The 19,133-nt window shown below is 36.8% G+C and overlaps 1 protein-coding gene across 2 annotated transcripts; it reads right to left on the reverse strand.

Moving 5' to 3' along the window:
* Nucleotides 1-960: 960 nt before the first annotated feature.
* SERBP1 (SERPINE1 mRNA binding protein 1) lies at nucleotides 961-18,315 on the reverse strand. Of its 2 annotated transcripts, none has more exons than XM_026665997.2 (10): nucleotides 17,800-18,315; nucleotides 12,870-13,023; nucleotides 12,467-12,610; nucleotides 12,250-12,321; nucleotides 11,743-11,817; nucleotides 7,227-7,404; nucleotides 5,199-5,246; nucleotides 3,800-3,973; nucleotides 2,966-3,004; nucleotides 961-2,389 (listed from the first exon to the last, which is right to left on the reverse strand). In XM_026665997.2, exons 1-10 carry the CDS (start codon nucleotides 18,191-18,193, stop codon nucleotides 2,333-2,335), a joined length of 1,335 nt encoding a protein of 444 aa, XP_026521782.1. In that variant the 5' UTR covers nucleotides 18,194-18,315; the 3' UTR covers nucleotides 961-2,332. The 2 variants fall into 2 exon arrangements, with proteins under 2 accessions (XP_026521782.1, XP_026521781.1); XM_026665996.2 differs by having other exon boundaries at nucleotides 12,250-12,345.
* Nucleotides 18,316-19,133: the final 818 nt, after the last annotated feature.

Here is a 19,133-nt window from a genome sequence, read left to right on the forward strand (position 1 = left end):
TGTAAATGGTTTCAGTTAGAAATTAGGCAAGATGCCTGGCACTGAAAACATTTACAATGCCAATTTAATAGCATTTTTGTAAAAGAGCATGAAAATAAACCTTTATTTTGCTAATATGTACCAATATTAATGAAAGCATTTTCACAGCTCAACACAAATTAAGTACACAGCTATTAAAAGCTGGCAAATTTGCCATCTTTAAACAGAATTTCTAAATTTGCTCTATATTACAAGTATACCAGAAGATGAAAATGTCACGTCAAGTACCAAACTGGCATTGCATGGGATATATGGCTGTCCAGAATTAAAGTCTAGAAGTCAAAAGAGTTAGATTGGGAGTATTCACGAACAGTAACTTACTACTTAATAAGTATGTTATTTGGACATTAGCATATTTGTGCAGGAAATAGGAATCGATTTTTTTAAAGAATATACAACACGCAGTATCTTCCCCCCCCCAAACAAAACCTGTGCCGAGATGCGTTTGGATATGAAACAAACAACGGACCTGATAACATATGTAACCTGTTGACATGACTACCTTCAAAATCATAATTGGGAAACTAAAAACCAATAAATTGGGGCAGGAAGAAGGATGAAGGGTACATGTGCTTAAAAATCTTCCTTGAAGGCAAATACTGGACTCATTTAAAAATCTGCTTCTCCATCCCTACTTCCAGATCACAATGCTGAAATTTAAACGCATCAAGAATCAGATTCAATGTAGTAACCTTTGCATAAGTAAACGAATGTTCGAACAAAAATCATTCAGATAATGTTTCAATACTGTTAATGCTTTAGTTCAATACTTTTTGCCCTCCTTCCATAGGCTTTTTTTTTAAATGGGGGAAATGTTTCCACTTCCTTAAGAAACCCACCAATTGTATTAGATACTCAGCAAAACTTTGAAATAAATTGGTATTTCAGTTCTAATCTCCTAACAAGTGTTGTAGACAGAAAGGCAAAGTAGTCCTTTTTATTATTTGCTCAAGTCCTTTCATGTTTTGAAAGTGGTAACATTCTCTTTCACAGGGATTAAGTTAAAATATTAAGAAAATTCTACAGTGGAAAGGAGAGCTTACAATCACTCCCCACACCAAAAATAAAACATTCACTTCTCAGCTAGGCAAGGCCAAAAGCTGAAGCAATAGAGCAAGATCCACATTTCAATTGGGTGGTGAGGTTTGGCTTATGTCCCACGCAGACCACTGCTGTCTCACTTTCATGGTCTTGGTTTTCCAATTTAAACAAGTCAAATAATCCTTTTCCCAAGAAGTATAGTGCCCTTTGGTTTCTTCTTCAGAATCAGGGTTGCATGCTAGTGGAACAGTGTTTCAATGCACCCAAGGGGGTGCATTTTAATGTATATACTTATAGCACTGCCACACAGTATCAACTGTAGTTTAAACCAACTATATTAAGAAATAATATACCACTGTGTTCCCAACCTTCCATGTTTGAAAAAAAGTTGCTCCACTCTACAGAATATTTTTGGTAGCAACAATATTAACAAGTTTAAACAAAGTTTACCAAACAGACAACTAGTTTTCTTGAAGAAAAAGGGTGAATGAGAGGTGCAACATGGATTGTTTTTTTAAAAAATGGCTTAAGCCAATTATCCAACCAGAGCTGCTGGATTCACAAGCAGGTATTGAGAATATAAACCAATGTGCTTTGACTATTTTTCAAGTATCTGATATCAATTTTGTATAAAGATTTTGAATACACAAACTACCAAAGATAGAAGAAAATGGACTTTCCAAGTTTGACTTAAGTATTAAAAACTGAAATACTCCAGAAGTTAATATTCCACACAGTACTAACAATTTTCCATATTATTTTTATACATATCCCAGCTGACCGTGGACTGAAAACCATCTGCTAAGCAGTATTAAAAGAAATAGTGTGCAAGAGTTAAAATTGTTTGTACTTTAGGGAAAGCACATCTAACCCTAATTTTAAAAAAATAAAATAAATGAAGTGAAAGCTTTAACTGGTACACACTGTTCACACCTATATTTCAAGTTTGGAAACGCATATTTTCAAGCAGCAATACAAAAAAGTATCCATGAAGAATGCATAATTTCTGAAAAAAATTATGAAAACATCCCTGCTACCATTACATTTCTAAATACAAAACTGACTACCATATTGTTGCTTCTGTGTAGCAAGAGAAGTTCATTTCAAAACAGGTAAAATTCAGTCTTCAGGTGTGAATGGCATGAATGAGAGTCCCCGTTTTAATATCTTAAGTTGTTTTTAGGATCCTTAAGCATGCAAGCCTTGTAGAGAAGGGCCCAACAAGAGGCAGGGTTGGCTTAGGGCATCCAGTTTAGGACAAAGCCGGGAAAGCTTCTGGATCATCAACATCAGGAGCAGAAGCACTTGACTGAAATGAAAGAGGAGGTCCGTCATTCTGACAGTCAATATAGCACTTTCATTAGATGTATTATTTAAGACAGCTGAATGAATGAATATATATTAATACAGGACCCTGTTAGTAATGGTGTCTGCTCTATAAAATATCCTTTTTATGGGGGAAATCAAATATTGCTATAGTGAAAAGTTGCAAGGGTTAACAAACAAGGCACTATAGCTGTGTATGAAATTATCAGTGTGAATGACATACATAAAGAAAAGGTTGTATTGATCCTCAAAATAAGAGAGACCATGATTAATGAAGGTGAAGGGCAGGAGACAGAAAGAATTTAACTAAAACCTTGAAACTTAACATTACAAGGTGAAGTGGTACACACTTCAACTGGGTGGGGATTAGTCACAAGGGCTAGTAAAAGAATCCTAGGCAAAATATTTCCAAAGTCAGAGAAGCAGAGATCTCAAAGTGATTTACTACTGAAAAGGATACACTGCACTTGAGAGTATCACTCAAATGAGAAGGAAATCTAGGAAGAGCACTAGTCTTAGCATTACTGTACGCATGTTATAAAATTATCAAGCCACCAACCTGATTGGGTGTATGGATCACATCAAACTCTTTAACCAACTAAAAGAAAACAAGCACAAATATTTATTGAGCATTCTTCTGTTAGTATATATGTTGCTGAAGTGAGAACATTAAATAATTGTTTGTTGATGAAATCAGGGCAGTTGACACTTTTTCATGCAGTGCCCATCTTCTATCTCCCAATTCTCAAATTGCTCTGAATAGCTAGTGGAAATTCTGGTGCAGATTTGGAACCCAAACCCAAAAATAATCCAAGAAACAAACAGAAAATTGCATCAAACGTAACGTCTCATTCCTGCTTGGGGTATACAGATCTGAAATTAAGACACTTATTGTTAACTGGGATAACATTTTTTTAAAATTTCAAAGTATGCAAAACAGAATGGAACTAAGAAATTAATTTCATGAATGGGAAACTATATTTGACAGAAAATAAGTACTGGTTATCTGTAACTCTGAAATCATGTAATACATATAGTGGAAATATCAAAAATTGAGTGAAGTAGCTTTAGAGTATACAAAAGGGCTTAACTTCTTCCCTCTTGCTACAATTTGGGAAGAAGGGGAGTTGCAACTTAAGTGGAAAAGAAATAATTAACTACGCTAGCACTTAAGAAGTTATCTAGTTCTCATACCCTATATTCCAATCACTTAAGTGAAACTGAAGAAAAGCTAATGTATAATACCTTCCCTAAAGTAACTTCTTACTTTTTCAGGTATAACTTTGTTTTTACAGGCTAGGCTCGCAATGTTGTGCACCATTTCTAGAAGCAGCTCAGTTCCATAAAACATTTGTCTCAGTTGATATTTCATTTGCATAAAATCAGTTATTACCTTGTCGGTTCTGCTTCCACGGCTAGCCCTTCCCCCACGCCCACGACCGCCTCTTCCACCTCTACCACCACGCCCAGGACGACCAAGATCCCCAAAATTGATCTCCAGTTGGGACGTGATATCGTTTGCTGGCTTGCGGAAGTGGTGATCCATTACAGAGTCCTCAGCATGAGACTATAATGAAATCAAGTAATTCATAATTACTATAATGAAATCAAGTGATAACTGATATGCCTTAAAATTTATTTTCATTCAAAAACAGAAAATTATATAGCACTTTATCCATATTACTGCAAACCAGACAAATCAATATTAGAATGAAATGAGGAACAACATTTGAATATTGTCAAATGTGTATCAAAACTGCAATTTTAACAGGTAAAGTTATGGAACTCTATAATTATTATACGCTCAAATATTACACCACAACTCCAGCTAACAGCTCTAGATTTGCAAAGAAGATTCAATTACCTAGATACAAAGAAAGCAAATCAGAACACACAAAACTCTACACTTGATTAAAAATTGTCCTATCTTCTATAGACCAAACATAGTTAAAAGAAAATGCCAGATCTCAATTATCAATTGATAACAATTATACATTATATTTTAAATAGCTGACTTTACAGAAACCATCTTGTCCATAACTCTGGACAAAATCCCACTCAAGCCCTGTGATGAGGCTGCCTCCGAGCAAATTAAGAAATTGGGTTTGTACCATATTCCTGTAAGAACTATCAGAGACTGTTATCCTCAATTACTATTGTACATTTACCCTAGAGCTCTTCAGAGCCCCATTCTCTCTTCATTACTTGCCGAGTAATTTGTCTTACTGCAACTGGATAATCAGTAAGATCAACTGAAGGATACATAATATACAAGCAAACCATAACCAAGAAAATTATAGCCAGTTAAAATCCACATAAAATGAACTTGAAGCATACTATTCTGTGAATGGGAGAACTGGCCTCCACAAAGTCTGCCAATATGCACTGAGTTGAAATGGTTTCAGCTACATAAGCCACAACAAGCTACTTGAACAGGAGTAGCAAATGGTATGACAATGTTATAGTACTATTCCTTAACATCTGACAGGGAATGCCTCTAATAATGAAAAGGAACACAGATCAACCTACTAATAACAGGAATCAAATACTGAAATCCCTTCAAAACTTTTTTCAGTAAAAAAATTAGAGTATTGCCATGGATGTTTACAGTCATGATAAAAATATGGGCTTGAGAAACTAAAATTACTTGAACTCATGGGCAAGCAGGCTGGCACAAAAAGGAACAAATGCTGATTGGTCAACAACCAAACTGGTTACAAAAAAGTATTAACAAATTAATTTGAATTTGCAGAGATTTCTTATTCATCAGGTAAAGATAAACCATAAAGTACCTCGTTCGGTTCCAGCTGACTCCCCTGCATTTCTGACATCCCCTTTGTCTGGAGTTGTATGTCAATGGGCAAAGAATAAAAACAAAAGATAATGAGACCCCCACATGTGTATAGGTGTATACATGACTACTTAACTACAATTAAGCAGGCAAAACTCTAGGATGTAAGATGCAGGCAGTTCTCAACTTACGACCATAATTGTGCCCCAAAATTTTGTTGCTAAGCAAGACAGTTAAGCGAGTTTTACCATTTTACCACCTTTCTTGCCATAGGCATCAAGTGAATGACTGCAGTTATTAAGCTAGTAACATGGTGGTTTAGTGAATCTGCCTTCCCAATAGGCTTTTCCTTGTTGGAAGGTTGCAAAAGGGAAGCACATGCCCCAGGACACTGCAACTGTTATATACACATGTCAGTTGCCAAGTGTCTGAATTTTGATCACATGACCATTGGGATCCAGTTGTAACTGCAAAAAAAAGTCACAAGTCTTTTTTCCAGTGCCATTGTAACTTCTAATGGTCACTAAACAAATGGTTGTATATCAAGGACTATCTATATTTAAACATACACCAAGAAAAATCCAAAACCAGTAAGTGAAGAGGATATTAAGAGATTAGGGTTCAAGCCAGCGTGTTTAGTAAAATTAATAAGCATAAGCATCAAGATCACTTTTAGGAGAAAAAAAAAGTCACTTCAGGGTAGATGTGTTAAAAAGGAAGTGCTGAACTCTAAAATACAGCTTTAGATCACAATTCACATCACTCTCATCCATAAATTATCCCTAGTGAAAAGAATGGAGCTCATGTCTATAAAAACAAACAAACAAGGAATCAACTTTGCTACTGAGAAACAGAGGAATAAAGAAAAATAAAAAAGAAACAAGTAGCTTGATATTTTCAAGACTGTCTCAGTTTTAGCAACATCTCCAATAAACATACAGGTAGTCCTTCACGAACAACAAAATTGAGCTCAAATTTTCTGTTATGCAAGATAGTTAAGAGATTTTTGCCCCATTTTATGTTTCTTGCCACAGTTTTTAAGTGAATCACTACAGTTGTTAATTAGTAATGTGGTTGTTAAATGAATCCGGTTTCCCCACTGACTGGTTGTCAGAAAGTCGTAAAAAGGGATCACATGACCCGGGACACTGCAACCATTACAAATACATGCCAGTTTCCAAGAGTACATATTTTAATCATATGATCATGGGGATGCTGCAATGGTCATTAAGTATGAAAAACAATTGTTAGTCCCTTTTTTCTGTGCTGTTGTAACTTCGAATGATCATTAAACGAATGGTTTTAAGTCAAGGACTACTTGTAACTCCATAAAAATGTTGCTTCGGATAGAAAGCTTAAGTAACGTGCAGAGCACAATTAAATGGTCTTAAATTTTACAGAGCTTACTTTTTATGGAAATTGTAATACAATGGAATATTATATGTCTAATTATTCAGTAAAACACCCTTTCTACAAATTTCTACAAATCTAGGACTCAGATTTACATACATAACCCACATCCCACCAGCCAACTGAATTTTAAAAACTGGAATGTATTCTCCACCTCTACCAGGCAAATATAACTTTTAGGAGCTGAAGTCTGCAGATAGGGAAAACAGGTACTGACAAACAAAATTGTGAAACAATTAAATTGATTTCATTGTAATGTTACATTTTCTAGTCATGTATTAATAATTTTTTTCTTCCTGCCATATAGTAAGTTAACGCTGGTGATTTTTTTAAGAAAGTCTATGAGGGCCACACACAAGGCTAAACACTGGAATATCACAATCCAAGATTTTGCGCATTGTGTTTTTAAATGTTTCAATTGCAAATGATATATAATTGTGTTTCAAAGTAAAATTGACAATGTTTAGTTAACCAAGCACCTGCTTGTTTCTGATTTATAAAATATATGGTTTAGTTAACCAAATATCTGAAATCTGATTTTTTTAAAAACATGGTTACATTGTCTTAAGCCAATTACCCTTGTATGTATAAATAAACAATAAAAATAAGTTGTACCTACCTCCTCACTCTTTGACTTGTGCAGAACAAAGCCTTTTTTCCACTGTCCATCAGCACCTTCATTTGGTTTCCGGATGTTGAATTCGACTTTTGCACGATCCTTATTTTGAATAGCTTTCCATTCATCAAGAGTCATTTCTTTAGGACCTTCTTCCTTAACTTCTTCTACTTCATTTTCCCTGCAAGAAGTATGAATGTCAAGAACTTAATACACACACACACACACTTTTCCAAGGGATGAAATCTAAACACAAGAAAAAAAACTAGAAAAATATCTAAAAACAGCACAGCCTCAATATATATTTACCGCAAAATTTTATTCTGATGATTATCAGCTGTACCTTTCACGTTTAAAAACAATGGTTGATACTATACAGACTTTGGTGTTGTCTGGGCTTGGTTGTTTGCTTGCAAACATTTCATTATCCGACTAGTGCATTACATTTAATGTAATGTCTGCAAGCAAACAACCAAGCTTACTTAGAGAGCATCAAGGACTCAGCAGTTCAAACCTGAGCTACAGATATTCTCTTCTATTGGAATGCTTGGTATGTATCATCCTGATATACTCATTAAAGGTACAGTGCTGACCATTAACTACAAATTAGAAGTTCCATACTATTAAAGTAAAAATTGAAGAACTGCCCACAGTCATTCTTAATTTCCATTTATATCCTTTAGTTACAAGCCCAGAAATGATTATTCTATTGAAGTAGATGTATATTTTATCCACTTTTCCTCCAAGTTCTTCCCATTTTATGTGTGCCAATTTCTGCTCTGTGCCCTTGAAACAGTATTCAGTAAATCAGACAGCAAAATTATGGTACCTTACTAGCCTGTTGGCTGAAAGAGTTGTTACACTGTATCTGCTATAAAAGATATTCAGGATAGGTACATCATGATTCTGATTCATGAAGATCTTTTTCAAAGAATAAATATTCTGAATTGCAATATTTAGCCCACTGAATTAAACTACTTTTATACAAAAATAATTATTCCAAGTTGATGCAACTTTATGTCCCAGAAAATTACTGAGATAAAGCTATGAAACAGGAAAAGGCTCCAGTCCAAGTGTATCCTACGAGTAATATAAGCCACAAACTGAGTTCCATAATACAGGTGGGTCTTCAGTTAGCTATTTGTTCAGTGACTGTTCAAACTTGTGATGGCGCTGAACAAGTGGCACTTATTACTAGTCCTCTGAGTTCCATCCACTGAGGCATTCCCACTGCAAAGTGATCACAATCTGGGTGCCCAGCTCCTAATTATGATGTAGCATCTGAGGGTCAGATGGTTGCCATTTGCGATCTCATTTCCCCAACAATAAAAGTAATGGAGAAGCAGCCAGACTGGCCACAAATGGTAACATCTGATGTCCTTGCATAGCAATGCATGATTCGCTTTACCAGTGGCAGCCAGGAACGCCAGAATTGCCACTGTTAATGGAAACCCTGGATTGTAGAAATTAAAATCAAATTAAAATTGCTGAGAAAAACATCAACTTTCCTAGGCCATCAACCAATAGGTTGCAATATCTGTGAAACAGAGTTGTCCTGCTACTTTGGCAAAACCAGATTGCTCAACCTAATGAAGAAGCTCAAGCTTTAATAAAAGTATTAACACTTGATCAGAGGACAAGAGACACTGGAGAGGACCCCAATATTTGGAAAAAATTGAACTTTAACAAAGGCACCAGAAAAGGGCTTGTTAATATCGCAGATGACACAAATGCACACTTACTAGAGTTCACAGAAGCCAAAGCTAAAATAAAATTCTGACAAAAGAGTACCCCATGATTTATGAGAATCAAAAGCCACTAAATAACAAAATATTGCAGATTATGAAATGTGTTATCCAATTCCTTGATGTGTGTAATGTATGTGAATATATATTGTTGTTTGCATACACACACATGTACACACACACAAACATCAACAGTGAACTTGACATTTGCATTGCAGACAATACAACTTTCAACTGACTATCCCACACAATCTGATTTTGTAAAAAGTTGCTAAGCATCTAATACTAGATTACTATTTTAAATAATTGCAATTTGGAACGCCTAAAATTGCTAAGTGGCAAGAAAGTTAATTAAAACATCTTATTTCACAATTTTTTCAGATGCATTAACAGCATATAAATTCCTGTATTATAATCAAACTGAATTACACTATGGATGACTTGAAATTACACTATTTTTTCAAATAGACAATTGAAGAGTATGATAACCCTAATTATTTGCAACGATTATGAAATAAACATCAGGGAATATTTATGTTATCACACTTATATTATTCAAAGCACCTATATATTTATTGAATTTATATTGCCGCCTATTCGCCCAGGGTGACTCGAGGAGGCTTACAGAATGTAAAACCATTTAAAATAAAAAATAAAAACTAACAAAAAGAATCAAATAAAGTACAATAGAACAAAATCTGGGGAAAAATAAAAAATAATGATCTTACAATGATGCTAGTTTAACAAAATACTTTGTTTTAAAAGGCTGGGCATAAACCTGTGTTTAAAACAGGTGGCACTCAAAGGAAATCACCTTATCAATTATGGTAGCTTTCATTTTAATTCAGTATCTGTAAGTCTTATTAATATGTTATAACGTTAACCTTCTGCTGATGAATTGGCTCTATGCTAATGTGTAGTAATGGTTCATTATTCTATTTTTATTTTATTTTGTGATTATTAAATGATACATTTAAATATCAGATGATTTCCTATATATTTAAGATGTCTTGTACCTTTTTTGTTTTTTTCTATGTATTAAAGCAATAAAAACTGAGGCACTAAAACTTCTTTTGGTAGATCATTTTGTGATCTGTACCTACATCTATATTAATAATAGATTTACTCTAAACAGCAAGACTATGCACAATAGTAGCAAGAACAAGTTTTAAATGCATCTTCATTTTAATTACATACAATCTCACAAACCCTTTCAAAATTACTAATTTGGCAGAAGACTTCATTCAAAACTACAGGTAGTATTGACATATTACAGCAATTAGGACTGGTTTTTCTGTCACTAAATGATGAAGTGGTAAAGCACAACGCATTACTTAGCAACAGCAATCATCCTACAGTCCCTCTTGTTGTTAACCAGCAGCCAAGTCATTAGACAAGACAGTTTCCCATAACCAAAATAAACTGTGAAAGCCTGCAGAAAATCTTAGGCCAGCAAGGGGATAAAGTGGCTTTTGCTAGGCAGAAGAGGTAGGGCATACAAGAGAAGCTGGGGAGAGGCTGCCAGGGAGGCACAGCATGAGTGCAGAGGATGGGGAACAGTCCAGGGTGGGGAAGATTTACTGCAGCAACCTGGTAGCTTCCCCATGTTCTTTTGAATAAGCCGGCAAGAAAGGTTGTAAATGGTGATCACATGGTCATAGGGCCTGCAATTGGTTATAAGCATGCACTGGTTGGTAAGTGTACACATCATGATCATGTGACCGTGAGGGTGTCAGGATGGCTGGAACTCCAAGGACCAAGTTAGAAACATTTGGCAGCTTCGATCGGTTGCAGGACAAATGATCATAAGTCAAGATTATCTGTTCATTAATTAAAATGCTAGTCAGAGGATATATTGGGAATTGGTTACAGCATACATAATTGTACATACATGTAGCAGAGTGAACAGCCTGTTTAGGCTGATGGCAACACTATTTTGTTGCCACCAGCAACAAAAGGACCCAAATTATTGGGGGCAATATGCTAACTATGTAAACCGCTTGAGAGGATTATAAAGCACTGTGAAAGCAGTATACAAGTCTAAGTGCTATTGCTATTTTTCTCCTCATCAGCCACGAAATGCATTTTCAGCCTCTTTTTCCCTGATTCTACATGTATTAAAACAGTAACATCTGTGTTTTAATATTAGAAGCTAAATGAATCTTTTTACTGATTACTTAGAAATGAAGAGTTGTGTTTTGGTTATTTACTGCCATATATGGAATGGTCATTCCTGAAATAGATCTGTATCCTAACTGAGGATTCTTTTTTTTTTTACTTTATAAGACAGTTTAAATCCAGGTAGTCCACATTTTACAATTATTTATTCAATAACCGTTGGGAGTTACAATGGTGCTGAATGAGGACTTAAAAGCGATCCTCAGTTATGGCTCTTGCAACTGATCTACACTTAACATCACAGCATCCTACGGACGCATGACCATAATTTGCAATCTTCAATGATGGCTTCCAACAACCACAGTCAAAAGCTACATAAATACAATCTTGCAAGTCTGAAGGTACAAACTTCCCGCTGACATCTTTAACTTTTAACTACCATCTGATCAATTAGGCAGACAGTTTCAAAGTTTGTTCCTCTGACTATTAAGCCATTGGGGATATTCCCCTTTCTCTTGTCTGATTATTTCCTAGGCAGCATCTCTTTCCCCAAGGTCATTTATGCATTCCAATGCATTATGACAGCACAAAGAAGTCATCACTAATTTAATTTTGTACAGGTGATTAAAAAAAAAACCTAACAATTTAATATTTACTTGTTTTCTGAGTCAGCAGGGGGGTGTTCCTCTCCTTCCGGAGTTTCCTCTGTTGCATGTGATTGATCCAAGTCACTGTAGAGTTTAAAATAAAAGTTATTGTTTCCAATTAATACTTCTAACATACTTGCCAATACAAGTTTAAATTTATGGAGAATTGTAAGGTCCTTCTCCAAGTTCCAATTTTATGCAAATAAATATATTCCTTTGCTTTCTAAAAACATATGCTCTAATAAAATACAGGTGATATAATGAAGTTTAACAGACATACATTTGGCACCAGCCTCAAAATGTTAAGACTGAAAAGCATTAAATTTCTATTCTATTGCATAATATTTTGTTTTCAAAAAGATTTATGCTCCTTTCATCACTACTGCTTTCTAGCTAAGGATGCTGAACATTAAAAATAATTTCTGCATTTCATGTCCTCTTGTAATCTTAAACTATGAATAATTTTGCTTATAATATTTATTTATTCTAAATATAAGCTAAAAATAAAATACTAACGTCAGTTCATCTTTGACAGTTCCCCAGTTGTGTGATCCACTCCCGCCACGCTTGTCTTCGTGTTTTAGACCACTGAAATGTGAATGTGAAAGAGAACTAACAAAACTGAGTTAACACAATAGTGCTGGGATACAGAAATTCAAAGGCAAATTTGCAAAATATTCTAATAGAATGCAATATATTTTGAAAGAGAAACAATTGAGTTTTTAAGACTTACGATCTGTCGCTTCCACTATGCCTATCAAATTCACGTTTGCCTCTAGAGTCAAAGCCATCTCCTCTGCCCATTCCACGTCCTCTTCCACCACGACCACCTCTGCCAAGACCACCACGGCCACGCATAGGACGATCAATAATGGGTCTATTGTAAGCAGAAACAGAATAGGGTCTATATTAAGCCCCATAAAACTATTAATATACTCTAAAAAGTATTGCCAGTCTACCTGAAATTAAATGACTCACAATATTTTAATTAAAATGTATGAAGAAACCTGTTTTTCTAAAAGCAAATATTCTGTGCTTCCTAGTTAACTTACTTTGGATTACATTCATCAACAGGTCAATTTGTTGATTACCCTAGCACAAATTATCCAATCAATCATAAAATGTACAATCCTTACTTATCAACAGAAAATTCTCCTCCTTCACCCTTTTCTTCGGCAGGTTTATCAAATCGTCGTTCACGAGGAGGCCGTCTCTCCTGCCTCCTCTCAATAGGCTTGCCCTCTCCCTGAGGCTGTTGCTGATCAGGCCTTCTGCCAATTCGTCTTATCCCTAAAATAGAAGGGAATCTGCATCAGTAAATTATTTACTGATCTCCACCAAGCAACTGATATTCTTTAACACATAGGTATTATCAATATGTAATAAACAATAGTCTTCTACTGATAGAAGACTATCTGGTGTGGCTGCTTTTTCTAGCAGTTCATACAGTTATTGTCTTATAGGAATTGTGGTCAAACTAGCTCTACAGGTATTTGTAATCCTTCAAACTACAAACTGGAAAAGCTAAAATTAAGCTCATGCACATCTGAAACAATAATTATTAAAATATTCATTCTCCTTCCTCCATTAAATAAAATTCAAAACCAGTATTCTTTGGTGAAATAATCAAGTTACTTGTTTCCCTAAGTGCAGTCTTGCATATAGTTTGCAAAACATTTATTTTGGGATAGAAGATCAGTCTAATATCTGAGCCATTCCAGAACATTTTCTCTTTTAAGAAAAAGTGAAATTTAATTAAGTTAATCAGATCAATAATTTCTATTGTGTTTTGGGGGGTGCACGAAGGAAGGCTCAGCCAATCTCACTGTAAACATGTACTCTGACAACAAAGGTAATATTTCAGAAACCTTTATAGAATGTGGTGAATCAGTTGCAATTGGGAAATGGGAGAGCCACCATTTTTCTTATTATGCTCAAATACTTATCAAGTTTGTTATAATAAAGTAAATGTTCACCTACAGAGCGATAAGGAAGCTGGAAATATGACTTTACAGAAATTATTATCTCTGTAGTAATGCACTAATCCGCTATACTAATCCCCTTCTAACATGGAACATTTCTGCAACTGAAAGTACTAGGTCTCAACATGCAATATACTCTATTCTCTGCCTGGAAGCTGTCACAGTGCCAACAATTCCTGCACAATAATTCTGCCACACTGCTTGAAACCAACTGGCTAACTAACAGTGCCAAAGTTTCATTCAAACAAAGAAACAAATGATTTTTATATTAAAAGTTGGCTTTTCGTCATCCTGAGAACAATGGTGGTTTCAAATAATATTGTTATCATTGGCAAAAAAAATGGGCTATAAATCCACTCATATATTATGAATTGGGTTCAAAAATTCTGCTCAATGCTAAACCAATGAGTTCTAAAACTGTCATATTTATCACGATATAAAACAATTCTAAGTTGCTGGAAGGAGAAAAAGGATTCTCAGTAAAATATTGCTTATCAAAACTATTAGCCATACCTAATACTCACAGGCACAGCTGGAACAGAATTTGTTTAAAGAGAAATGTCCAAGAGTCCCACAACAGGCTATCACCAATAACTAACTATATCTTTTGATATGGTGAGAGTGCATTTCAAACCAAGCCAAGTCCTGAAACGACATACTATTCTCTCTCATTAAAAGGCACGAGTGAATACTTGACACTGAACTTCACACCTATCCAGGAACAATTACATGGGAACATATTCCTTGGCTTTCCTCTCACTTTTTAATCAGGTCAAGTTTACTTTTCTCTTGTCACTTTGAATCCACAGAAATTGGAAAGCATTTTTTAGTTGTTCTTGCCAAGGCATACCAGCTTTCTGAAGAACGATTATGCCTTTTTGCTTTACTTCCTATGTTTTAAACATAACTTATTTATCATCTCAGTTGGATTAAAATGCCATTAATTTAGTCTGGATCCAAGCCAATAACTTTTCACTGCTGCAACTGTTGTTCAAAATAAAAGCAAAAGTATTTTTTAACTTTGCTATTAGTGGTGTTACATATATTGCATATCTGCTAGTAATATAAAGAAATTCTATTGGATGAAATCATTTTCATGCAGCTCAACTGAGCACATTTTACATTTAATGAAGAACAGCTATTAGACATTCATAATTGCATAATGCACATATGTAATAGCTACCTCAAAATCTGTGATATACACCAATCTCTTTCAATAATGTTAACAATCCCAATCACTGAATAAAAAATACACAGGTGAAATAAACTTCATATAAATGAAGTTTCAAGTGCCTAGATTATAACTGCATTGATTCAATTAGAATAGCTTGTCAAATGAACAATCATTACTGAAATTTTACCAAGCCATGTAAGGTTATTGAACCTATATTAAATTGGCTGGATTTGATGTTTGTAAGCAGAACCTACTTACTTTATTACAAGTAGTATTACCATTAGTATCTTTTCCACAATGCCTAGAAATTATGCTGTAATTTTCATACTACTGAAATATACACAAAGTATCTAACCTTAAATACAATAATATTCATCAAGGGGAATTTACAACTCATTATAAAAGGTGATTTGTTTTCTTCCCTGCAGCCATTGACACTTATTCTACCAAGTTACCATAGAATTCAAGCCTCTCCTTTGCCTTCTCTACTATTTGAAGAGATGCCCACAAGATTTATACAAAGGTAAAAACTTCTATTAAAAAATCTTTTCTGAAATTATTTAGGTACTATTTATTTTTCACTCAAATGCACAAGGATTGTCCCCATTATATATAATTTTATCTAATAAAAGCAGCTTTTGTAACAATCCTTTTACTATAGTTATGTCAAAGTAAAAATGGATTGCTATAAAATGGGTTTCTATAACTCTTATATGTGAAAACAGCTTTGAAAGAACATATTATAATCCAAACTTTTAAAAGCAAGTGGGATTCAAGCAGATCACTTCTGTATCAAAAAATTCCTCAGAAGTTTATATAGATAAACTGACCTGAAATTCTCCAAAACTAGACATCTCCATAAGTATATGGAGTTTGCATAAAAATCTAGATAAAACACAATATAATTTTATTTCTTCAAATTACAAAGCAAGGCTGAATCAAGGCAAGTACTAATGTTGAACTGCCATATTGCTGCAAAAAGTTTTCAACCTAAGTTTTGTAAATTAAATGTGTTACTCATGAAAATTTTCAAGTGGTAGAATTTAAAGCTATCCAATACAGGCTGCAAAACTCCTGACAGACAGTAGATGGCAGTAAAGGTATGCTGAAAACTAAGCATTTTGTAATTGTACTTAGTAGCCCCCAATTTCATATTCAAATACTGAGAACTACAACAAAATTTGCTTCTGACAATTTCTATAAGCGTTGAAAAAACATCAATACCCAGATTAAAGTTTAAAACATCACAAATCTTGGTTTAATATTTTAATAACCATCTTATTCAAGAAGAGCATTTTTACTATTTGAATATTTAAATATTTATCTGGAATATACAAAAGTTTAAATAAATTTAAGAACAATCTATTTCAATTACTAATCCCATAATCACTTCCTACTCCTATTGCCTGTACTAATTTAACTTTCTCTTCTGCAAGAACCAATGCTGGTTGGCTGGTAATGAGAATTGTGCTCATTATACAGGACACTTGACTGATAACCATTAAATAATATTTAAGATTAACATATAAGCAAAAACATTTTTGTAATCCAGGTAGATTTAAAGCAATCAAGTTACATATACATTTTCTTCCCACTATTACATGGCATAGCAGGGTGTCATTAAAAATATTACCATGCTTTCAGTCTCCCGTTCAAGTTGATAGAAAATAAGGCTAAAATCATACGATTAGCACTATTTAATCAATATCCACAAAGAGAACCTTTTATTTCCTTTAAATAAGTATTTTATTCAATTAAAAGCATAGTGAAGTTTAACACTTTTAGCCCACTTTATTTTATTTACACAGTTGCAAAATGTTTAAACAATGGCTCCATGAATCCTGCCTTTCACCTTAAAAATATGCCCCAATTCTAGGGATACACTCAAATCGAACAATTAAGGCAAAACAAACCCCTAAACAGGATTCAAACCTATTTGGATCAGCTTTCACGGGAAGGGGGGGAGGGGGAAAAACACCCCACCAACGTGGGAAAAAAAAATTTTTTTCTTTAACAAGCTACAGTCCAGAATCCAAGGCAGTCAGTCATTTCACCTCCACAGTGCCATTTTGTCTTATTCGTTCAGCCCTTAAGTAGGCGGGCAGCAGTCAAGCGAAGGCAAAAGACCAGCGCCAGCAACACGCGGGATATGCACGTGGCCCAGGTACGAATGGACTCAACTCCGTCCCTCCCAAATCCCCGCATGGTCCAAGCGGGCTGCTGCTTCTGCCGCGGGGCAAACCGGCAAGGATCGCTACACTTTGCAAAGGCCAGAATCGCCCTCCGGTTTTCAAGATTGGAAAGTTTCCCTTTCCCTTCGAGCCTCCCCCACCCACCCCCCCAAAAAAAACTCTCTCTCGCCTTTGCAGGCCTTGCATCCCACTCCCCCGCGAGGAGAAAAACCCGACCTCAGGTCGGCGCCCGCCCGCCCGCCCGCCTTTCAGAAACGCTTCTGCAAGCCATTCGCCTCCCCCCACCCTCCCCGCGAGAAGAGACCGTGGAGAAGGGTTCGCCTCACGAGCTCGGCTCGGCTGCACCAGGCGCGCTTTCCCACGACGGAAAGCGGTCAACACGAGAAGGAGCCCCATTCTGGACAGGGTGGAGCTCGGAGTAGGCAAGGCAAAGCAGCCCCGCCATGCCCTCCACGTGAGGGAGACGGGCAGGGCTCTCCCTCCTTCTGGAAGGCTGCCTTCGAGCCAGACAAGCGGGAGAAAGAGGGGAGGGGTCCCGCTCCGGCACCACGTGCTCGGTGGAATTGAGTTGAGGGGGGGCATAGCCGCTGACAGGGGGCGGGTAGGCTCGGCTGCTTTCTCTCCGTCCGCCCCGATAAACACTGACCTTGTGGGAAGCCCTCTTCGTCTCCCGCCGCCGCCGCCTCCCGTAGAAGAGAGGAGCGGCCCCGCCACTCACCTTCCTTCCTGAGAGGCGCGGAGCCAGGCTGCCCGCCTCCATCCTCTCTCCGGTCCCCGGCGCCTCCAGGCCCAGTCGAGGAGGCGAAGGGCGGCAAAGGGTTCTTGCGCTCCTTCTGAGATTCCCTGCGCAGCTGCTTGGCCGCGCTGCCGCTCCCTCCGCCGGAACCGACCTGGCCCGAACCGCCGCCTGAAGATGAATTAGACTGGGCCGCCTGCCCGCCTCCGCCACCGCGGCTGCCTTGGTGGCCGCCGCCGCCGCCCCCACCGGTGCTCTCTTTCTTGCGGCTCTCGGCCGCCTGGATCACCTCGAAGGGGTCGGATTCGTCGTCCAAGAGCTGGTCAAAGCGGTTGGTGACGACGCAACCGAAGCCTTCCTGCAGGTGTCCGGGCATGATGGACCCCTTTGGGTGGGATCCTCCTCCGATGCTGCCCAGGCCCCGGCCCACCCCCTACGTGCTTCTTTGCTGCCCACACAAGATGGCCGGCCCCCACAGAAACTCGCTTCTCTTCCGGCGAAAGCGACATCCGGGAAACAGAACTAGACGCCGCCAGCTCCTCGCGGAGGACCTTGGGAACTGAAGGCTGAATTCCCCGTCTGTAAGAAAAACCGGTCCTTGGCAAAAAGAAAGACCACAATTCCCAGCAGGCATCACGGAGCAGAGAAATAAAGCGGGCAAGTCTACCGCAAGGCAATCTCTTCCCTCAGAATGAGTTCAGTGAAACAGTTTAAAAAAAAAAAAAAAAAAAACTTAAGAAGATAATGGCATTTATTTCCCCACCTTTCCTCCTTAAAGTGCATTGTCTGAAATGAAATGAAACAAAATAAAAGATGCTGTTTGCTGAAAACCTGAAACGCCAACAATACAAGGCTTGGGCTTATACAACACACTAATGCACGACTGATTGAATTAACTCAATTATATGGGTTTGAGCAACCTTAACCCTCTGAACCTAAAAGGAACCGTAACGCCTATATCTAAATTACAGCCCTCAGTCACAAACGAACCACTTACATTTTATTTTTTATTTATTTATTTTATTTAGTTTAATGTTTATTTCAGCTCAATTCGTTTGACAATATACTTAAGGCAGCATTACACATATGATTTTGCTAAGGATATATTTAGTTTTTATTTATTTGATTTGTCAATAGCTTACAAGATAATAGATACAAGTATAAATATGAGTAAGAATACAGGAAATAGGTACGGATAAATGGGGACAATAGGACAGGGACGGTAGGCACGATGGTGCACTTATGCATACCCCTTGCACTTATGCACGGCAATCTGCATAAGTGCACTCAGAGCTGTAAATACAAATATTACCAAT

The sequence above is a fragment of the Notechis scutatus genome, chromosome 3, assembly GCF_049901735.1.
Source record: "Notechis scutatus isolate UNSWTSFEM ecotype Mainland chromosome 3, rNotScu1.2, whole genome shotgun sequence".
Classification (NCBI taxonomy): Eukaryota; Metazoa; Chordata; class Lepidosauria; order Squamata; family Elapidae; genus Notechis; species Notechis scutatus.